We start from the raw sequence: 24,329 nt of genomic DNA, 5'->3' as shown, positions 1-24,329 counted from the left end.
GTATCAGTGCTTGCTGTACATACCTGTGGGTGCAGCAGCAGGAGCTCAGGGACTGGGGAGCCAGGAGAAGCAACAGGGGATGCTCTGCTGCAGAATCAGTTGGCTCTATCAATACAGTATTAAATGTTAACAGGTTGAATATAATCAGAGAAAGTATATACAGTGGTCCCTCATTTATTGCAGCAGGGGTTCTCAGAATAACTAGGCCCTCCCCATATGGAAAAGAAATAGTAAAAACATATATGATTTTCTCATGAAAGTGGCCACTTTCTCATTACTTTCATATTTTTTTTTTTAGTAAGTATACAAAACATACAAGTTTCATTATATAATTTTTCAAGGGATCTTATATGTGTTTTCACTCTTGTATGCTTTTCATACAAGTTTCATACAAGACAGATAAAAACTTTATAAGATTTATATATATCTTTTCCATATGGGTCGCCAAGCACTTTATACACTGTTTTCCCCACACACATGAACATTGGTCACAGTTCTCACAATTGATTCTCAAAGTGCAAACCTTTGTAGATTGCAAAACGTAAAAGTATTATTATGCCGCGGTTTGTCTTCATCTGCCTGCCACTTTCGTGCGCCTTTTTCCCTCGCGGTGCAGGTGTGTATTTCCGAATGAGGGTCATAGTTATGGGTATTTTTGTGCTGTTTTTTCTATTGGACGTGATGATTATCAAAACCAAACGTGATAAATTTGGCAAGCGCAGGAGACACAACATGGAGCAGATTTGTCAATCAGGCTGCAGAATGCAATGCTGTACGGTGCAAAAAAAAGAAAAGAAAAAGAAAATCAGCGAAAAAGCGAAGCAGTGACGGATGAACAGCGGGACCACTGTGTGCTCTTTATTAATAAACAAAATATATTCCTATATGACAACATGCATAAAAGCAGAACGGTATTTGTACGTCAGTGGGAAAATAGCGGTGGCTTGCTAGCTTTTGTGTGGCTTCCCCGGGTCAGTGAAAACTTTCAAAAGAGAAATGAATGAACTTACCAGGTTGCCCGATCTCTTTACATATCTTCCTCCAAGCTCGGTCCTTTATATTCCTGTCTCGGTACAGAAAGCAGCTGGTGTCGTACAGCTCCAGGTTGTTTGCTACGGAGCTGATTAGCCTTCCTTCCATTGAAGAATGAAGGGCTTTGGCTGGATCTGCCCCTTTGACCTAGGTCAGAGCCACGTCACCAGGCTCCTGATTGGTTGTCGCGGCGCGATTTGACGCTGGAGTTCAGATTTTTCCAACTCGAGCGGTAGACACGTAACGCGCGTATGCACAAAATGCAACACAAAAACTTTCGCGAGTCAAACGCTCCAAACGCGTTAGACTGACGCGCGTTTCAGGCGTTTTGGCGACGCAAATCTGCTTCCGAATTTTCGCGGGAGCCGCAATCGCGGGTCATCGCGCCTTTCCATTGACTTTACATGTAAACCTGACGCTCTGGCCGCCTCTATCGCGTTCGGTGTGAACACACCGTTAGAGCCGAATCTTTGAAGTGAACGACCTGTGCCAGCTCCTTATTGGGAGCCGTGGGTTTTTTTCTTTCTCTGACCCTCTCTCTCGCCCTTTTTTCCGCTTCACTCCGCACGCAAGGTTTGTGCTTTGCGCTGGGAAGAGGGGGAGGGGTGGTAGTTACACTCAAAGTAGCACAGGAACAGAGCCAGAAGGAGAGACAGAGAAAGAGAGCCAGGGACAATAACGTCACATTAGAAAGGTATAGTAATCATCCACAACTATTTTCAGTTGCGGGTGATAAAGGATTCAGAAAGCTTATTCATGCAGGCCTATATGACAGAGAATGTGCATCTTCTTTTTGTTTTCATATTTTAATTTATATTTAATTGTGTTGTGGTTTGCGGTGTTTTATGTTGTTTCACTTTAAATTTGTTTAAAAGGAAAAAGCTGAAAATTTAAATAGTTAAAAGTTTAAAATGTTAATAGTTGGTTTTTGTATTATATGATTTATTTATTACATTTTATGTGGAGTGAATAAATAAAGTATATTTATGGTGGCCCTTAGAGACAAAGCACGTACAAACTCCAAAACAGGTACGAACTCCAAAACACATACAAACTCCTAAGCACGTACAAACCCTGAAGCACGTACAAACTCCAAAACACGTAAAAACTCCGAAGCACGTAAAAACTCCAAAACACGTAAAAACTCAGACGCACGTACAAACCCCGAAGCACGTACAAACTCCAAAACAGGTAAAAAATCAGAAGCACGTACAAACTCCAAAACACATAAAAATTCCAAAACACGTACAAACCCCGAAGCACGTACAAACTCCAAAACACGTAAAAACTCAGAAGCATGTACAAACTCCAAAACAGGTAAAAACTCAGAAGCACGTACAAACTCAGAATCACGTACAAAAGACAACAGAAGTGTTCCAGAATGCTAGGCGCAGTGTTGAGCTTTTGTTACATAGTGGCTACACAAGCCAGGAAGTATCAACGACCGGATTTGGTGTGCGGTAGTAACAGGTAAATGAACTTTTGTTTTTAATTATTTGAATATATATGAGTGCTTGTCTATAAATACACAAACAATACACATATGCTTTCAATTGTGTAATTTAAGTGATCTGGGTAGCTCTGTTTTGGAAGTTCAGTTAACGCTAGAAATGTGTTTTGGAGTTTGTACGTGCTTTGTCTCTAGAGGCCATATTTAAACATATATAAATAAAACCACTTTTTTTACATTAGTAATTCTTTTTGTGCATAATTTTATATTATTGTTAATAAATTAATTAAAGCAACAAAACAACCTGAAGAGCCGGTTCGGAGCCGAAAGAGCCGGCTGTTTTTAGTGAGCCGAGCCGAAAGAGCCGGATCTCTAAAAAGAGCCGGATCTCTAAAAAGAGCCGGAAATCCCATCACTAATATAAAGACATGCTGTGGAAGAGAGCCAGAGATTAATAACAAGTATGATTCAGTGCAGAGAGGTGTATCAACACATAGTGAGTGAGAAAGGTGACTGAAGAACTCATAATAATCCAGCCTAGAAGTAATAAATGCATGAACTAGTTTTTCAGCGTCACTTTGAGACAGGATATTTCTAATTTTAGAGATGTTGCGGAAGAAAATCAGTCCTACATTTTTATTTAATATCTGTATTGAAGGGGGGGGGGGGTTGGTTAATTGGAAAATCCAATTGCCATTAGGTGTGAATGTGCGAGTGAATGTGAGCGCGAATGGTTGTCTGTCCCTGTGTGTTGGCCCTGCGACAGACTGGCGACCTGTCCAGGGTGTACCCCGCCTCTCGCCCTATGACAGCTGGGATAGGCTCCAGCGCCCCCCGCGACCCTGAAAAGGAGAAGCAGAAGCGAATGGATGGATGGATCTGCATTGAAGGTCATATACTGGTCAAAAATTACTCCAAGGTTCCTCACAGTGTTACTGGAGGCCAAGGTAATACCATCCAGAGTAAGAATCTGGTTAGATACCATATTTCTAACATTTTCAGGACTGAGTACAATAACCTCAGATAACCCTGTGGAACTCCATAATTAACCTTAGTGTGTAAAGAGCACTCTACATGAACAAATTGGAGTCTATTAGATAGACCACTGGGTCTAGAGATGACTCTTTAAGTAAAGGTTTAACTACTGCCAGCTTGAAGGACTGTGGTACATAGCCAATTATTAGAGATAGTTTGATAATATTTAAGATTTAAGTATTAATTAATGGCAGGACTTTGAGCAGTGTTTTAGGAATGGGTCTAAAAGTCTAAAAGACACGTTGAAGGTTTGGAGGTTGTAATCTTCACTAAAGCTGTTTTTGTGCTGTGATGAGCTCTGAAACCTGACTGAAACTCTTCAAATAAGCCATTCCTCTGCAGATGATCTGTTAGCTGTTTGACAACTACTCTTTCAAGAATTTTTGATATAAAAGGAAGGTTGGAGATTGGCCTATAATTAGCTAAGACTGCTGGGTCTAGAGATGGTTTTAAGTAACAGTTTAACTACTGCCAGCTTGAAGGCCTGTGGTGCATAGCTGATTGTTAGAGATAGGTTGATCATATTTAAGATTAAAACATTAATTAATGGTAGGACTTCTTTGAGCAGTCTTGTAGGAATGGGGTCTAAAAGATGTTGTGATGGTTTGGAGGACGTAATTACTAAAGTTAACTCAGAAAGCTCAATTGGAGAAAAAGTCTCTAAATGATTATCAATGGTACTGAAAATAGCTGTAGATAATGTTACATCTTTGACATGATTATGAGTAATTCTTTCTCTAATGGTTAAAATGTTATTTGTAAAGAAGTTCATGAAGTCATTAACAGTTAACATTAAAGGGATGGTTGGCTCAACAGTGCTCTGACTTTTAGTCAGCCTGGCTACAGTGCTGAACAGAAACCTAGGGTTCTTATTTTCTTCAATCGGTGATGAATAGTAAGATGTTCTAGCTTTACGGAGGGCTTTCTTATAAAGCAACAAACTATTTCTTCAGGCTAATTGATGATCTTCTAGATTTGTGACACGCCATTTCCTCTCCAGCTTACAATTACAAGTTATCTGCTTTAGGCTACGTGTTTGGGAGTTATACCAGGGAGTCAAGTACGTCTGATTTGACGCCTTATTTTTCACCGGTGCTAGAGTATCCAGAGTCGTACGTAGTGAGGAAGCAAAATTATTAACAAGATAATCGACCTCTGTTGCAGTAGCGTTCAGGTAGCTGGTCTACTCTGTGTTGGTACTGGGCATTGAAGAAAATAACAGTGTGTGAATTATATTCTTAAACTGAGTTACAGCACTTTTGGAAAGACATCTACTGTGATGAAGTCTACTCTCCACTGCTGTGTAATCAATTATTGTAAATTTAAATCTTATCAGAAAATAATCAGACAAGAGGGGGTTTTCAGGAAACATTGTTAAATATTCAGTTCCTATGCCATATTTTAAAACAAGCTCAAGAGTGTGATTAAACTGAACCATCGATTCACCCCAAATAATTTCACTATGTTTAAACAACTCCTTATATTGGGAAGGAATTCCTCATGTTGTGTTACTAGGAGGAAGAAAAGGTGTATAGAAGAATGAAAAACCTTCCTATGTCAGGTTTGTATTGGCCAACCAGGGTGGTGGTTCTTATCTTCCAGGGAGAAGCTCATTCATCTGGGAGGGGATTCCATGACCCTAACCCAGATAAGTGGAAGAAAATGGATTGATTGATAGATGGACATATTTACTTACAGAACTTTCTTAGAGGCGCTGACCACTGGCAGTAGCCTCAGAAGTGCTTCCTCTGAAGCAGAGTATTTCTTCAGGTCAAACACATCCAGATCTTTTTCTGATGACAGTAAAATGAAGACCAGAGCTGACCACTGAGCAGGAGACAGTTTATCTGTGGAGAGACTTCCTGATCTCAGAGACTGTTGGAGCTCCCTCACTAGAGAACGATCATTCAGTTCATTTAGACAGTGGAACAGATTGATGCTTTTCTCTGCAGACAGATTCTCACTGAGCTTCTCCTTGATGTACTGGACGGTTTCCTGAGTTGTCTGTGAGCTACTTCCTGTCTGTGTCAGCAGACCTCGCAGGAGAGTCTGATTGGTCTGCAGTGAAAGACCCAGGAGGAAGCGGAGGAACAAGTCCAGGTGTCCATTTGGACTCTGTAAGGCCTTGTCCACAGCAGTCTGGTAGAAGTGTTTCTTTGTAGATTCGGCTTGTCTTGATTCTTGTCTTTTAAATAATTTTAGCTTGAAAGTTGTTTGTTTCTCTTTTAGCCGATTGAGTCCAGAGTTGATGAAGGTCAGATGGACATGAAGAGCAGCCAGAAACTCCTGAACACTCAGATGGATGAAACAGAACACCTTGTCCTGGTACAGTCCTCTCTCCTCTTTAAAGATCTGTGTGAACACTCCTGAGTACACTGAGGCTGCTCTGATATCGATGCCACACTCTGTTAGGTCTGATTCATAGAAGATCAGGTTTCCTTTCTGCAGCTGGTCAAAAGCCAGTTTTCCCAGAGAATCAATCATCTTCCTGCTCTCTGGACTCCAGTGTGGATCTGTCTCAGCTCCTCCATCATACTTGACCTTCGTCACTTTGGCCTGAACCACCAGGAAGTGGATGTACATCTCAGTCAGGGTCTTGGGCAGCTGTCCTCCCTCTCTGGTTTTCAGCACATCCTCCAGAACTGTAGCAGTGATCCAGCAGAAGACTGGGATGTGGCACATGATGTGGAGGCTTCGTGATGTCTTGATGTGGGAGATGATCCTGCTGGCCTGCTCCTTACCACTGACTCTCTTCTTGAAGTACTCCTCCTTCTGTGGGTCAGTGAACCCTCTGACCTCTGTCACCATGCCAACACAGTCAGGAGGGATCTGATTGGCTGCTGCAGGTCGTGTGGTTATCCAGAGGCGAGCAGAGGGAAGCAGTTTCCCCCTGATGAGGTTTATCAGCAGCACATCCACTGAGGTGGACTTTCTAGGGTCAGTTAGGATTGTAGTTTTGTGGAAGTCCAGAGGAAGTCGACACTCATCCAGACCATCAAAGATGAACACAACCTGGAAGTCTTCAAAGCTGCAGATTCCTGCTTCTTTGGTTTCAGTAAAGAAGTGATGAACAAGTTCCACCAAGCTGAACTTTTCCTCTTTCAGCACATTCAGCTCTCTGAAAGTGAATGGAAATATGAACTGGATGTCCTGGTTGGCTTTGTCTTCAGCCCAGTCCATAGTAACTTTCTGTGTTAAGACTGTTTTCCCAATGCCAGCCACTCCCTTTGTCAGCACTGTTCTGATTGGTTCATCTCTTCCAGGTGAGGCTTTAAAGATGTCTTCTTGTCTGATTATTGTTTCTGGTCTGTGTGGTTTCCTGGATGCTGTTTCAATCTGTCTGACCTCATGTTCATCATTGACCTCTGCAGTCCCTCCCTCTGTGATGTAGAGCTCTGTGTAGATCTGATTCAGAAGGGTTGGGTTTCCTGCTTTAGCGATCCCCTCAAACACACACTGGAACTTCTTCTTCAGGTCAGATTTAAGTGCACGTTGAAAAACAGCAGCAGAAAGTTCTAAATATTTTTTAAACAAATCAAAGAAAATAATAAAAGATATTACTTAATGTTCAATTCATCAAGCAGTTTAAATATTTATAGAAATACTCTTACTGCTCTGCAGACGGTCAGCCAGCTCCTCCTGCTTAATTTTCTTAAGGAAGTCCACTGTGATCTTCACAAACGCCTCTCTGCTGCTCCTTCTCTGCTCATCATCCTCAATCTGACTCTCTAAGCATTCTGGGTAATCTGGACTCAGAACCTTCTGGATCTTCTTCAGCTCGTTCTTCACAAAAGTGATGATGTTGTCCTCCAGAAGCTGGAACAGAATACTTTATGAATGAGTCAATCAGACTTAAATCATGGAGCCAAACGTTGGACACACTGACAATCCACTGGTCTACAAATAGCAGCATGGAGAGGACTGTGAACAGAATAGATGTAAAAGTAGTTGTTGTGTGTGTACAGACCATAAATATGGAGTCCAGGTGTGTTTGATGCTGCTGGGCAGACTGACCACTGGGGACCTCTGAGCTCTGCTGGTCCACTCTGTGGAGGAACCATGAAGAGTTTTATTTTAAATCAATATCTTGTGATACATCATAGAGGATCTCTATGATGTATCAGGAGGAGTTCAGAGGAATTAAATCATGGTTTCTGCAGCAGCTACACTGATGATGTAAACTTAGCTGTAAAAGTGAGAGATGCAGTTTAGAGTTTCAATGAAATGAAAAAAGAAATTATTTTTGTTATAATATTTGAAGCTGACTGAGGATCAGTCAGTTTTTTATCAATATGATACAAAATATGTGAGTGATATGCTCAATGACTTTGTTTAATATAATAATTACTTCAGATGATTTAATGTTTTATTTTTTCTTTCTGTCTTATATATGAGAAAATGTCGGCATAATCATCAGGTATGATGTCTTTTAAGGAGATTTCTTCAAATTCCTGAGACTGAGAATTATTTTTGGTTTTGCTCACACAATAATACAAGAAATGCAGAAAATGCACTCACAAATCTGCTGCAGTTTGAAGGTGATGCTCCACCTTACACATGCTCTGATTTATATGTATATATTGTGTTCTATGCAAATATATTTTAGTTAAAAGCTTCACCAATAAATTATTAATCCAGGCTGACAGACAGAAAACTCTAAGGTCTGAAAGTTAAAATAATGAGGCTGGCAAACCATCAGAATCCAGTCACTATTCCAGTGGTTTTATTTAGTAACTGTTCAGATGTTTAAGATGAAGAGATACATGATTTTATCCTTTTACACACACAGCAGTGGTTTATTCGTGGTTAAGAAGATCATGGAGAAAATCTTCCTCAGGGTTTATGCTAAAACTCTGATGCAGTGACAGCGAGGGTCGAGTAAACTGAAGAACAGTGATAATGATATCATATACAGACACAGCCACTCAAAACTGTCGCTTTCAGCCAGAGGTCAGCCGACTGACTGTTAGTTAGTTCCCCCTCCTTCTCTTGGGGCGTATCTACGTTCCTTGATTTGCATAGTTAGTTATAGATCAGGGAATTCAAGTACAATTTAAAAAGGTCCAATTACAGAAGATTTATTGAAACAAAGGTCAGGAATAAACACTGTGTACTGTTACTGATCCAGATGTTGCTGTGAGTCAGAATACCAGGCGCTATCTGCATTTATCAGACCGTTTGTTTGGGTGGGGGGGGGACCTGCCCTGAATTCAAACACAGCAGAATTCTTCATATAAAAATTAAATCTGATCAGTGTTAGTGTTCAAGTCCATATCTTATCCTTCTATATAGCATGAAGGACCTGGGACACCAAACAAACAGCTGACCCTGTCCTTGTGTTTAAATATCAATTTGATTTATTCATTTATGTCTATAAATGTAATTTTAGAGTTTGGAATTTACAAATAAATCCCTGGCATTTCCAAATTTATTAAAAAGTTTTAAATAATATTTTTTTGCCTTTCCAGTTTCCTCGACTTTTGTTTTGTCACAATTCATTATTTCAGATCTTGAGACAAGTTTAATATGAGAGAAGGATAATTTGATTAAACACAGCAAACAGTATTTGTTCAAACAGCTAGCAGAAAAGACCTGAAGATCACAAAGTGACATAAATACAATAACACAAACAGTAGTTCTGTTATGAATCAGACCTCTCAAACTTCATGGTTTTAACTCTTAATGTTTAATTTTCACAGAACTCTGACCTTCGTACATATGATCAAATGTTTTAGTATGTGACAGGGTTTTCACTTCTTCTGTTAACAGGGGACCATGGACGTGTTAGTTTGGTTATTTTTAGTAACACCAACAGTATTTTCATTGCTTTAGCTGCTGTCACACAGCCTGTTCTGATATTTTACCAGAGTCATTAAGTTTCGGTTAAACCCACCACACAGCACTGAACATCAAACAATAAGTTTACTCCGAGCTGCTTGTATATAACACATTCTAATTAACCAGCAGTAACACAAAGCAACGATACAGAGGGCGCAACATACTATGTCTCTGCAGGTAGAGTTATGCTGACCTTACCCAGCACAACAGTGAGCGTATGTGTTAGCAGCATGTATGATGCTCTGCTCTACTTCATGTATGAAGTACTGACACAGTGAGGGGGTGGGACTATGCTAGCTCAACTCTTATTGCTTCTTGTTTTCTCCATAGAAACAGGAGGACGTTGTCATTGGCTTGTAAACTTGTGAGGTGGGCTTGGTGCCAGATGGCTGAAAAATGGCAGCAACAAAAGGCTTCATAATTTACACCTTACAGTTTATCAAAACATAATTACTCTATAATTGTGGATTTTCAGGTTATGGATCAACTGAAACTGTGTGAACGTGGTTGTGCTCACTTTTGATTTTTTAATATCTGAAATTTTGAAATGTGACAGTTACGCAAAACAGAGGAAACTACTGTACTTTTTTAAATTAGTCATTTAAACAGAATTTATGCTCTTTTATATTAGCGTGTTTCACTGTTGTATTTTTGAAAAACTCATATGGTGAAAACTGAAAAACTCATATTATGCAATGAAAAAAAGAACTACAAAATAAAAAATTAAATTAAATTAAACTGGTGGCCTGTCCAGGAAGTACCTTGCCTCGACAGCTGGGACAGAAAAACGCATCTCTCATTGTACAACAACTGTAAATAAATTATGTTTTATACACACATAAGAAATACTTTCTGAACTTTACATCTGAGTCTGAATGTCCTCTGACTGCTTGCTCTGGTACAGAGATGCAGTTAAGAGACCAGGAAACAACTTCAAGCAGTTAATTTAAATCAGAAACCAAACTGACATCAAAGAGTTCATGTTACTAACAGCTCACCTCTCTGCAGCACTTGGATAGCGTTCTTCAAATTGAATGGGAGATTCTTTAGAAGAGTCACTTCTTAAGGACACAGAGCTGGGTCCAGGTTCAGGTCCAGCAGGTCTCTCATCGCTCCTGTTAGAGAAGAAAAAATTGTCTTTCATCTGCAGCCACAGAAACTGATTAAGATTTAGTCTTTATTATCCAAAGAGAAACTGTTTTGCAGGCTGAGCATGAGCAGAAGGAATCTCCAGACTATTGTTGGCAGTATAAGAACAGAGCGCCACCCAGAGGTAAACACAGTTATTTACACTGATGGTCCTACTGTGAGCAGCAGGAGTTTAAATCTTGGACATGTTTTATAGAATAAAGGAATTCCTCACACTGTGACTTCATTGAGATGCAGTTTAGAGACCAGGAAACATCATCAAGCAATTCATTTAAATCATGTTATTAACAGCTCACCTCTCTGCAGGAGAGTCTTGTTGTCCTTTACAATCAGAAGATCCAGTTTTAGATGGGTCAGTTTTTAAGGACACACAGCTGGGTTCAGGTTCATGTTTACGTTTAGTTCCTTGTTTTGTCCTGTGAATAATGATGGAGCAGTGATGTGAGTGCTGAGCTGTGACATGGAGAAGAGTCATGGACAGTTAGAGATGGTCATCTCACCTCTGAGCTTTGGTCTGGCTCTCTCTGGCTCTTTTACACGGAGGGACTCCCTCCTCTCTGTCCTCACACTGATCCATGCTGCTCAATTCACATCAGCTCACACACACTCTCTACCTTCACCTGCAGAGGAAACACAAATCATTCATGTGCACATCAACTGAAATCCTCCTTTCCATCATGTGTGCTGTCCAAATATCAGCTGCTCCTTTCCTGCTTCATCTTAGTGTCAGCTGAATGCAGTCAGACAGCAGTGTGAGGCAGAGGAAGCTGCCATCAGCTGCTCTACTTCTACTATCAGTCCACTACATGGAGTCAAAACGGGAAGTAACACATAAACCACAAAGACAGAACAAAACTCCCATTAAAGGAGAACCAGAGACAAGCAAACACCGGCGGACACCGTAATGAACAGAGGGAAAGATGGAATAAAGAAGACATCAAGCAAATAAATATACAAGAAATGACAAACTGCAACAGAAACTGAAGATAAACACAAAGCAGGAAGTCCAAACTACCAGTGTAACAGTAAGGACATCTACAGGGTGGGCCATTTATATGGATACACCGTAATAACATGGGAATGGTTGGTGATATTAAAGTCCTGTTTGTGGCACATTAGTATATGTGAGGGGGCAAACTCCTCAAGATGGGTGGTGACCATGGTGGCCATTTAGAAGTCGGCCATCTTGGATACAACTTTTTTTCAATAGGAAGAGGGCCATGTGACACATCAAACTTATTGGTAATGTCACAAGAAAAACAGTGGTGTGCTTGGTTTCAACGTAACTTTATTCTTTCATGAGTTATTTACAAGTTTCTCTTTGTTCACAGCCTTTGAGATGTCAAAGAGGTTAACACGTGGAGTTCTGGACTGATTGTTCTTTATAAAACGTGTTCTGATATTTGTATCTGAATCTTTCCACAGCGACAGTAAGAAGTCAAACAAGCAGTTCTGACCTCGCACACACACACACACACACACACACACACACAATCACATACGCACATGCTCACGTCACTGAACAAATGTATTCATTTTTCTTGTGTATAAATAAAGACAATTGCAAGAACAGAGCGCGCATTTCACAGGGCCCCCACTCTGATGTGAGCGCTCTGCGAATCGCCCTTGCAAGTTAAAACTGCAGCGTCTGTGTGTGTCTTCACTCTTAGACTCTCAGCTGAAGAAGTGTCATATGGAAAAAATCTCTTGACATTTATTTTGGTCCTTCGTAGCTGGGGCAGAAACATCAGAACTGTTATCTGTGACTCTGTTCCAGGATCCAGCACTGATTCCTGATGCCGTGGGAAGCCAGCACCGAAGCCTGTGCACAGCCCTCTTAGACGAGGCCGAAAGACCTGGGACGTTAGAATTCGGGTCCAGGCCGGTGTTTTTAGTCTGGTCCACGGCGGTGGGATTCAGTCTGGCGATCCGAACCACCAGTGAGACGTCTGAGGGTGAGAAACACTATTTTGTTTAAAGAAACGTAAGATACGTTTAGACTGGTTTCAGAAGTAGCCAAAATTACTTTGTGACAAATTAAAATACGTTTAGACTGGTTTCAGAAGTAGCCAAAATTACTTTGTGACAAATTAAAATACGTTTAGACTGGTTTCAGAAGTAGCCAAAATTACTTCGTGACAAATTAAAATACGTTTAGACTGGTTTCAGAAGTAGCCAAAATTACTTTGTGACAAATTAAAATACGTTTCAACAAATTAAAATATTTTGACAAAGTAAAATAGGTTTAAGTTCGCCAAAAGGCCAAAAGGAACTGGGATAAAATAGGTTTAAGTTCGCCAAAAGGAACTGTGTTTAGACTGGTTTTAGAGGTAGCTGTAAAATACTTCGTGACAAATTAGCGCGCAAATGTCTATGTGTGTATGTGTCTAGAAGTTGATTTTACAGCACAATACGCTGCTGAACTACTTCTATTTTATTTTGTTCTTTGCTTGAGGTTCACGTACTGGTGACAAAGGAGAACGGATGAGCTTCGTCTCATAAAACTGATACCGCTTCACCTCTAGTGTGAAGTTGAAGGCCGTATCAGTAAACCACTCTGAGGCCAAGCATGCCAGTGACGGCCCAGCAAAATCTTTGAAAATGGAGAATAAACAAGCAAAATTAACACCTGATGAGGAATGGTTAGAAAAAACAACAAGCTGGAGCAGGAACAATCCAAAAGAAGAACAGGATAGCAGCTCAGGTGAAGAGAACAGTTCAGACCAGGAAGAACATAATAATCCCTCACCAAGTGAAAATTAGAGATCAAAGTAGAAGTTTAAAAAGGGCTGGAAACAGACCCAACTGAATACATATAAATACAAGAGCAACAAAATTAAATAAACCAAAGGCTTAATTAAATTAGAGCCTAACTGTAATGTATTCAAACTGATAATAGCAAGGATAACAACCTGTAAACTGGTATTAACAATGAGACATGCCCAGAATGAATAGAATGAATGAAAGCAGATAATTCACACAAACACATATTAAATGAAATAGAGAGATGCATAAGGTATATTAAGGTTGTGTCATTGTTCAGCCAAGGAAAGTGTGTGAAAAGGAAAATGTCTCCAGCTTGGGAGAGGGTGAAACTGCAGATCACCCGAAGCCCTTGATGGACACAAAATAAAATATAAATAAAATATTGTAATATACCATTGCTGTTATATAAAAAAAATAATAGCATTAATAATGAAATAATATTAATATGAAGAGGCACCTCAGTCAGTTATGATGTGAGGTGGATAATTGTTAAAAGTAGTCTGCATCAAGCTTAAGGTTGCTCAAACTCAGTACAATGACATATGAGATGAAGAAAATAAAGAAAATATCTAAACTAATTAAGTGCATAGAGGCACTTGACCTGCTTGAAAACCTGTCATCTTAGATGAGACATTGCTGAGATATAGAGCACACCTATACTAACAACTAATAAGCTAAACCCTGTATACAACAGCAAAAGCTACAAAATTGAGAAGCTGAATTAAATATGTGGACACTGCTAAGCTGATGAGCAAGTAACATGTTTTTTTGGGGGGTTTTTTAGAGCAGGAGCTGCATGAGAGCTCAAACATGCAGCTGTCTGTGAGCTCAGTTTTTTCCCCTCACACTTCTGATTTGGTTTTGGCAGCAGCCTTTTTGTGTCCTGACTCATGTGTGTAAAGCGTTCATGCCATCAGCAATTTGTTTTTTGTTTTGTTTTGTTTTGTTGTTTTGAAAAATAAATAAATTTGTGATCACACTTGTGGATCACAGTGACACATAATGATTAGGCATACGATTTACTAATACAGATGAAGTTTATTCTAAAGTTCAAGGAGAACAAAGAAGAACAGCATCTTCACTTTTGTGTAGTGTGCTGAGCTTTTGCTTTTTGTTTTTTGACGTGTTGCTTGAGTGAGGAGTACTGTGACTTCTGAAGTGGCTCTCACCATGCGACCTTGATGATGATAAGTTCAGAGCCAGCTGAGAGCTGGGTTGTCTGTTTTGTTTTAGGTGATAAGGCAGAAAAGTTAAAACTTAGTTTCTTGTCTTGAAAAAAAAAAAGAAAGAAAGAAAGAAAAAAAAAGAAGGGGTTTTTGTGTTTCTCAACAAAGAACAACTACAACTTCATTATCTGTTTTTGGGAAAGGAGAATTTAAAATAATAATAATAATAATAATAATAATAATAATAATAATAAAACAAAGAGTGATGTTTTGAAGACAGCTAATACTGCAAAATACCATTTAGTGCATGATCTGCGAGCAATAAATGAAATCACTGAAATTATGCCACCAGTAGTAGCAAATCCCCACTCTATACTGAATCAAGTCACTCCAAAAGACCAATGGTTCTCAGTGACAGACTTATCAAATGCTTTTTTCTCAAGTGCCTTTACACCCCGCTACTAAACAAAAGAAAAGAAGCCATACAAAATGCGCCACAGCCACAAAACTAAGCATTCACATTCTTTCTAACTGTCAGTGAGCCTGAGTTATGACCTTGGCTCCCTGTTTTTCTGCAATGTGCTCTGTTGTCTCTACTATCAGAAAAAAAAAAGGCCCTGACTCTCTGAACACTATTCTCTTCATAACTCAGCAGTATGAAATGTCAGTGTAACTCACTCACAGTAAGTCAGCAGTATAGGATAATACAAACCTATCTAATAAATCTAATGATTTTCACACTCTTTTAACTCAGAAGTATGATGCAAACTAAAACTACATACTGATTACACAAGAAGTATGATGTGGCCTACAGCAGTATCATGATTCACTCCTTTTGAGAACAGGTATAATGTAATATATAACAGCATAATAATCTCAAGCACATTTACCTTTCTTAACACACATGAGAGAAAGGCAGCTGTTAAGAAAATGCCCTTTTGGGTGAGAGAGGCCCAGAGGCCCTGCATGCACGCATACTAACACGCATGCATGCAATGAAGAACAGCTTACACTATAGCACACACTATACATGCGCCTGTATCTCTCATTGGAGTTTGGTTATCAAATACTGAATTTATCCACTGCTGACATTTAACTCTCCAGCTTGCAGGACAATAGGTGAAACGTTTGTGAAAACAGAGAAGGAAAAAATAAAGACACAGAGAGAGTCTGGTATGACCAAGCAATAATCAGACAATAAATTTAGTTGGTTCAAAAATACGCTCTAGTAATTATAGATGTTTTCTCAAAATGGCCAGAAATCTATCCAGTGAAAAAAGCAGACGCAATCTCAGTTGCAAAGCGTCTATGCAACCATTTCATTCCAACATATGGAATTCCTACTCTGATGAGATCAGATAATGGAACCCATTTTGTAAATGACGTGATCAGCAAAGTATCTGAAGCACTAGGTTTCAGTTTAAAACACCATTGTGCCTACCATCCACAGAGTGCAGGATTAGTGGAGAGAACAAATAGCACTATAAAACAAAGGCTCAGGAAAACAATGGAAGAAACTGGCAGACCCTAGTCAAAATGTGGATGAGAATAACACAAGGAAATAACAAACTGTCCCCATTTGAAATTATACATGGGCGACCTTTTCCATTGCCAGTTAGATAGATAGCCAATAGATAAATCAATCCGTGAAACCACTCTGGCAGATTGGATGACTCAATTGTTGACAGAGAAGTCGTTTTGAACAATAAACTGCCGCAAGACTCTTTTTCACCTATTTCTCGCAGATTGAAGCCAGGTGATTGGATCCTCGTCCGAGTACTCCAAAGGAAAAACTGGAGCTCGCCACGGTGGGAGGGTCCATACCAAGTGCTTCTGACCACTCCAACTGCCTGCAAAATTGCGGAGAGACCCTCCTGGATACATCAGAGCCACTGCAAAAAGGTTGAGGTCCCAGGAAACCCTGGCACCCCCAAGACAGCACATTAGCCCACACTTGGTTGCTTCAGTGGTGAGGGGGGAGTGCTGATTGAGCCCCCGTAGGGTAAGCTCGCACTTCAACCTCCAGCCTCTGATCAACTCTAGGGCAACCAAGTGTGAGGTGTGACGGACCTGTGTGCAACCATGGGAAAGTGGACCCTCTTGGTTACCTTGACTACGACGCTCACCCTTACAGGACCCCAGCTGACGCCAACAACAGCTGAACCACGAGGCAGACAGAAAAGATGGACGCACGACAACTCCCACCTAAGAGACATGACGCAAGACCACATACACCCTTGGATGAACAATGCCTGGTACCGTTATATCTACGACAGGACCAAGGCGGAATCGGCAAATACAGACTGTTATGTCTGTTCTCATATTCCCAGCACATCGACACACCCCACACTATATGGTGAATATATGAACAACACTCAAGCAAAGTGTGCAGCCAGCTTCGCTGGCATTGGATTCCAACACAGCCGAATCATCACCAACGACACAATCCCGCACGCTGTTGGACTTAGTAATGGAACATGTGATCAACTCTTCTGGATCGATTTCAACGTGACAAACCGGAATACATCCATCCACTTCCCAGTGTTTCTGGACCAACTCCCAGGGAGGAACCACTCCATGTGTTATCAACAAGAGAAAGGTAACACACCCGTTGGAAACACGACAAACTGTGTCCAAATTGCAGGCCACGGAGAGGGCTCTCCTGTGAATATGAGTGGACCTTCTAACGGCACGTACTGGGTGCAAGGAATGGCCTGGCTATGTGGACAACGGGCATATTTCATACTGCCCCCAGGCTGGACAGGAACATGTGCTCCTCTATTCCTGTCAGACCACACTTTCAGGATGACCGCAGTAAACACCACTTCTACAGCACGCTGGAAAAGAAGATCAACGTTCCCTAAACTTCAACCACATGACCCGATATGGGGAAGCAAAGTACCCAAGGAATTCAAACTGTGGACTACCGGACAGAAAGTACTCCACACATTGTTCCCCTGGGTGGGAACCGGAAAAAACATGCTGAGGATCGAAACTCTGGACTACCGCTTTGGACTCTTCTTGAACGCTTCGTGCAAGATCAACGATCAGCAGAATCAGGAAATCAATGCATTACGGATCGCAGTGATGCAACATCGAGTAGCTTTGGACATGATACTAGCAGAGAAAGGGGGACTTTGCGTCCTCTTCAACAACGCCTGCTGCACTTACATACCAGACAATGTACATTCATCAAACATGACTGGCGCCCTGAACGCCTTGAGACGGATCCAGCAGGCCCAAAATCAGGACTATGTAAGTGATACAAGTGACTGGTTTTCTTGGCTTTACACTGGCTTCTGGCTACAGGTGCTAAAAAGACTACTACTGCCTTTTAACTGTGCAATACTTTTTGTTAATAACCAACGGTGCAATAGACTTCAATGCTTGAAATACTTAAAATACTTGCAATTCCCTTGTATTCTTATTTATTCTGCTCACATTCTGTAACTTCTGTGGGTGCTGTGCTATTTGGAAACCGAATTTTACAGTTAATAGGATTAATACAGTTCTATCTTATCTTATCTTACTCATCGGAGCTGGAGTATTTTTACTTTTATATTGTGTTTTTGGAACATGTATCCTGCCATGTCTAAAACTCATGATTAACCGCATAATCGTTTCCACTGTAGCTGCATACATAGCCGTGACAAATGATGATGACGATGACCCCGACCTGTTGGAATGTGAAGACTTTGTGTGATTAATGATGATGTGACAGAAAATGTACAACAAGATGTTACATACTGATATCTCACTTAAAAGTTATACTGACAACAGGAGGGAATGTTAAGGGAAAAGGGAAAATTGTACTTAGTAGTCAGTATAAGCTTTTAATGATATAAGTTTACTTGTGATAGAATGCTGCATGATGATCATTTCCTAGCTTAGAACTGATTGTACTTTTCATTGATCTGGACTGATTGTTCTTTATAAAACATGTTCTGATATTTGTATCTGAATCTTTCCACAGCGACATTAAGAAGTCAAACAAGCAGTTCTGACCTCGCGCGCACACACACACACACACACACACACACAATCACATACGCACATGCTCACGTCACTGAACAAATGTATTCCTTTTTCTTGTGTATAAATAAAGACAATTGCAAGAACAGAGCGTGCATTTCACAGGGCCCCCACTCTGATGTGAGCGCTCTGCAAAACGCCCTTGCAAGTTAAAACTGCAGCGTCTGTGTGTGTCTTCACTCTTAGACTCTCAGCTGAAGAAGTGTCATTTAGAATAAATCTCTTGACAGTTGGATTTGCCAAAATGTGGACGCAAGAAAACTTTCAGCTACCTTCATTCAGCTTCATTCAGCAAGAGCCCACAGCGTAGCACTCGCCGCATGTCACTGAAGAGTGGCATTAGTCAAACATCCCTTCGGCGGATATTAGCTACTCACAAATGGCACTTACAAACTCCAGCTACTGCAGCATCTCAGCGAGGACGACCCAGATCGGCGCACAGAATTTGCAGAATGGGCAAAACAAAAATTGGAACAGGACCCTCTGTTCACGCAGAAGATTTTGTTCAGTGATGAGGCAAACTTTTATGTGAATGGTGAAGTTAACAAACAAAACCACCGCTATTGGTCTGACACTAACCCACATTGGATGGATCCCTCCAAGACTGTTGGGTAACAAAAGTGATGGTTTGGTGTGGTATATGGGGTACAACGATAGTGGGTCCATTCTTCATCAATGGAAATCTCAAGGCCACTGGATATTTGAAATTGCTACATGATGATGTGTTTCCCTCTTTATGCACTGAAGCTGGCACGTTCCCTGAGTTTTTCCAGCAAGATGGTGCACCACCACATTATGGGTGCCAGGTCCGAGCATTCCTAGATGAACAGCTTCCTGGAAAGTGGATTGGTCGTTGTGGGCCAGTTGAATGGCCCCCAAGGTCTCCCGATCTGACCCCCTTAGACTTTATCTTTGGGGTCATCTGAAGGCAATTGTCTATGGTGTGAAGATACGAGATGTGCAGCACCTGAAACTATGGATACTGGATGCCTGTGCTGGCATTTCTCCTGCAGTGTTGCTATCAGTGTGTGAAGAGTGAGAGAAGAGGGTTGCATTGACAATCCAACGCAATGGGCAGCACATTGAACACATTTTATAAGTGGTCAGAAACTTGTAAATAACTCAAGAAATAATAAAGTTACGTTGAAACCAAGCACACCATTGTTTTTCTTGTGACATTACCAATAGGTTTGATGTGTCACATGGCCCTCTTCCTATTGAAAAAACAAAAGTTGTATCCAAGATGGCCGACTTCTAAATGGCCACCATGGTCACCACCCATCTTGGGGAGTTTGCTCCCTCACATATACTAATGTGCCACAAACAGGACTTTAATATCACCAACCATTCCCATTTTATTACGGTGTATCCATATAAATGGCCCACCCTGTACAGTGATCCTGAAAACTGCACAGAAACTAAAACACTATAACAGCAAGCGTGACCATGATCAACACAACACGATGACATGGAAAAGTCCAGCGATGCAGCAGTGTTTGGCTGAATGTGTATGACTGTGACCACCTAGACAGTTTTTCAGTCTCATGTTGGCACACAGTTCATTTCATTTCCACCACTTTGAGCAGTTTTGTAGGAATGGGGTCTAAAAGACATGATGATGGTTTGGAGGAAGTAATTATTGAGGTTAACTCAGAAAGATCAATTGGAGAAAAAGAGTCTAAATGAATATCAATGGTACTAAAAGTAGCTGTATTACATCTGTGGGATGATTATTGGTAATTTTTTCTCTAATGATTAAAATTTTATTTGTGAAGTTCATGAAATCATTACTAGTATTAACTCCAATTCTTTTGTCCCCATGATAGAACAGAGAAAACCTGACTCATAGTGGTCAAAACATTTTATATTTCTTTTTATTCAATCATCTTCCGGAAGAGAGAGACCCCTGCACAGCCCAAACGCCAGTTGCAGGATCTCTAACATTAGAATCATAAACTGTGTCTCATATAGGTAATATTTTGGTACTTCACACGTCACAGTTTCGATACCAACATTCCTTATATGGCAAAGTTCCTCTTTTCTGTGTCTTAGTTATTAATATGCCTGTGCACTAAAACTTCCTGTGCAGCTTGCAATAACTTCCCCTTTCTAAGGTCTATTGCCAGGGCAACCTGTCTGAACTTAGTTTCACTCTGTCTGTTGCTCATACTCTACAAAAAACATGCAGTTTCCTGTCAGCCTGTGACCTAGTCTCAAAGCTGGCCTTCTTTTATTCATAAAACAATCTAATGAGCAGATACACATTAAAAAATATCTCTTTTGTCCTTAACACTAGTTAACGTTAAAGGGATGGTTGGCTCAAAAGAGCTCTGACTGTTTGTCAGCCTGGCTACAGTGCTGAAGAGAAACCTGGGGTTGTTCTTATTTTCTTTAATCAGTGATGAATAGTAAGATGTTCTGGCTTTGCGGAGGGCTTTCTTATAAAGCAACAAACTATTTCTCCAGGCTAAATGATGTATGTATAGATGACGTATTTATAGACTTCATGCTTGAAGTCACAGCCTCCATAAACAAATATCAATAGCAAATGTAGGCTTTAAAACACGTTTATAAAGTTCACAGTGTGTCTTAAAATATTTAGTTGAGCATGTGACAGCATGCCAACATGGTGATGTTAAAGGATCTGATGTCAGTGAAATCCTGGAATAATCCACAATATCAGTCTGAGCTCCTCCCTCTGCTGCAGTCTCTGAAACATCAACTCCATCCTCAAAAAGACCCAGCAGAGGATGTACATCCTGAGACAACTGGTGAAGTACAGTCTTCCACAGGAGCTGCTAATCCAGTTCTACACTGCGGTCATTCAGTTTGTCCTGTGCTCCTCCATCACATTCTGGTATGGAGCAGCCACTAAACAGGACAGGCGAAGGCTACGTCCACACGTACACGGGTATTTTTGAAAACGGAGATTTTCCGTTTTAAAAAATAATCCCGTCCACACGTAAATGCAGAAATGAAGGAAAACGCTGCTAGGAACATACCAAAGCAACAGGTGGCAATATATTCCTAACCGTGTAGAAATGTTGGCCAATCAGAAGTCTAGAAGCCTCGGTGGGAATTAGTAAACAAAGATGGGGCATAGAAGCAGAACCGAGTCGTATGTATGGAGAGACAGGAACTGTGTGTGCATATGTAAGCATTTAAACACTGCAGAGAGTACAAATAACAGTAACAGTATTGTAGAAATTCATTTCACCGAAACAATAACGTGGCTCACAGTGTGACGTCAAAAAAGGCGCACACCTTTGACGCTGCGTTTTCTCCGTTTTTCTCGTCCACACGTAAATGCAAAAACTGAGTTTTCGAAAATATCCACCCTGGCAGGCGTTTTTTTTAGAAATCTCAGTTTTCAGTGACTGAAAACGCTGTTTACGTGTGGACGAAAGGTGCAAACGCATAGAAAAATCTGCATTTTCAAAAATACCCGGGTACATGTGGACGTAGCCGCAGACTGCAGCAGATTGTACGGGCAGCAGAAAAGATCATCGGCGGCCCCCTGCCCTCCATCCAGGACCTGTACCTCTCAAGAACCAGGAAACGGGCAGGGAAAATCATCACAGACCCCTCACACCCTGGACACAGACTTTTTGATTTGCTGCCCTCTAGCAGACGGTACAGAAGCCTGCAGACCAGGACCACCTGACATAGGACAGTTTCTTTCCCCTCGCCATCTCCCTCCTAAACAGTTGAACTTTGATTTATTGATTAGCATTCAAATATCTCAGTGAATGCAGAATAAAGATTACCACAAAGCAAGAAAGCACAATACAAGGCTAATCAAAAGTTATTGGCTAAGGCATATGCTTATTACGCCAACCCTTTTAACAAAAGATCTTTTAGCATGCAGCTCATTTACATAGGGCTCGAAGCAAAGAATATAACAAAACAAAGCAAACAAACAAACAACAAACAAAACAACCATATTATTATTTTTGCTCTTTTCATTCTTGATCTATATATTTTTCTATTACTCTATTTTTAAACATATTTTTGAACAAGGAAAATGAACTACACCTTTTTAAATCACTGTCATAACTATTCCACAAGTTAACTCCTCTAACAGAATCACCCTCCAGCAGCCACCAGACCCAGGATCCTCCAATAACCACTAGTGGCTGCTGGAGGATCCTGAGCCTAGTGGCTGCTGGGAGAGACTGGGCCTAGTGGCTGCTGGAGGATCCGGGGCTGGTTTTGTCAGATCAGTCTGTGTCTCTGAGTTAATTTGTGTTTCTCCTACAGCTCCAAACCACCCGCACTGTCACTGCTCCAACTGCCAGACTGCAACTGCACCTTATGTACATTTTGTGGTATTCATTTCACTTCATTTCATTTCTGTCATCCTGTATTTTATGTATATAAGATTTAGATTGGTTATTTATGGTTGGTTTACACAGCTTTGTGTATGTTTGTGTATGTATGTGTATGCATGTGTACATGTATATATACACACACGTGTGTGTGTGTGTGTGTGTGTGTGTGTGTGTGTGTGTGTGTGTATAGTGTTGTTTACATATTGTTGTGATTTAGATTGCTGTGCTTGAGAGTCACCATCTACCGGAACCAAATTCCTTGTATGAGTCTGCGCATCTACATGGCAAAAAAACGCAATTCTGATTCTGATCAGCCCTCCTCCTTTCTGAGTCACAAGTTCACCTGAACACCAGAGGGCGCTGTGATCTAAGTGTAACAGAGATGGTTTTTTCCCCATTTCTTCAGTTAAACCTGAATGTCGACTACTTTAAACAAACTGGTTTTATGTGTTTGTTCCAGTACAAGGAAATAAAAAACATATTTACTGAAGGTTTAGACTCACACTATAATCTGTTTGTAACAGTTACACACAGAGAGAAAAGCCTGCGGTCTTTCAGGCGTCACGTGGATGTCTCAGTTGTAGGTACATCAGTACAGAGTCTGAACCCACACAAGTCAATCATGTGTAACATTCACTATGTGGTGGAGCTATGTGCTGTCAGCCTGGTAGCATGAACCATCTGAGCTGAAAGGAGTCAGCTCGGCCTTCCTGGTCACTGCAAAAGTTGGATGATTGAGAACACTGTGTCTCAGCGTTCAGACTCAAGCTAAGAACCAAAATAAAAAAAAACAACAGAGTTAACATGCGGATGTTGTCCAAAATAAAAAAAATGTTGGATAACACCTCCCACCCACTCCATGACTTGCTGGTCAGTCACAGGAGCACGTTCAGTGAGAGACTGAGATTACCCATAATGCACCACTGAATGACACAGGAAATCATTCCTGCCTATTACAGGTGCAGCTATAATCATTGTATACACACATTGCATGTCGTGCTCATTAAAAGAGTTGATGCTCAGTCTATTTAAGGTCTTAAGCTTCATTTGGCGGGATGTCCAGACGATATATTGTGTAAGTGACTTGGAGCAGCAGAAGGTTAAACAGCATACACGCTTACAAACACATATGATTTAAAGATAGGCCAGGCCGAAGGCCTGGAATTCATTTAGCTTCTAACCGCATTTTGTTTGCCTAGTAACAAGTGACAGAAGAAGAGTCAAGAAACTGTAAAGTCCCCAGGGACTATTTGAAGAGTGAAATAAGTTACCATGTATGGAAGAATGTGATAGAAAGAGGAACGTGTCTGTCTGTTTTTAGCTTTTTAATTGATCATTTACTGTAACTGATGCATATTATGTTCATTTCTGACGCTGAAGGGGCTGAACCCTGACATATTAAAACCATTTTGAATTGAGTTGCTTGGTGGAGATCTATGCTGATGTCTTGCAGTGTACATCTTCCCACGCGTGTGCTCAATAAAATCATCGTTTGACTGAACTCTTCTGGGCCAGTGTTGGTTTGTTCTT

The 24,329-nt window shown here is 40.7% G+C and overlaps 1 protein-coding gene across 2 annotated transcripts in view; it reads right to left on the bottom strand.

The window, feature by feature from the left end:
* The window catches only part of LOC146363650 (uncharacterized), a 69,224-nt gene that overhangs the window by 39,156 nt on the left and 5,739 nt on the right, over nt 1-24,329 (bottom strand). Inside the window, exons 2-7 of one of the 2 annotated variants that reach the window (XR_014799176.1) lie at nt 11,005-11,124; nt 10,801-10,920; nt 10,354-10,470; nt 7,485-7,563; nt 7,129-7,333; nt 24-7,032 (exon numbers count right to left, since the gene is read on the bottom strand). Coding sequence is in view for 1 of the 2 variants with exons in the window: in XM_084918742.1 (XP_084774868.1) it covers nt 5,214-7,032; nt 7,129-7,333; nt 7,485-7,563; nt 10,354-10,470; nt 10,801-10,920; nt 11,005-11,081 (2,417 nt within the window). In the remaining variant the exon portion in view is untranslated. The remainder of the gene's footprint in view (nt 1-23; nt 7,033-7,128; nt 7,334-7,484; nt 7,564-10,353; nt 10,471-10,800; nt 10,921-11,004; nt 11,125-24,329) is intronic. The other variant, XM_084918742.1, reaches the window with a different exon arrangement.

Source organism: Perissodus microlepis, chromosome 22, assembly GCF_051167445.1.
Source record: "Perissodus microlepis isolate ML-2025 ecotype Zambia chromosome 22, ASM5116744v1, whole genome shotgun sequence".
In the NCBI taxonomy this organism is placed as follows: Eukaryota; Metazoa; Chordata; class Actinopteri; order Cichliformes; family Cichlidae; genus Perissodus; species Perissodus microlepis.
Note: the sequence above shows the minus strand (reverse complement) of the source record. Positions and strands in the feature narration are given on the sequence as shown.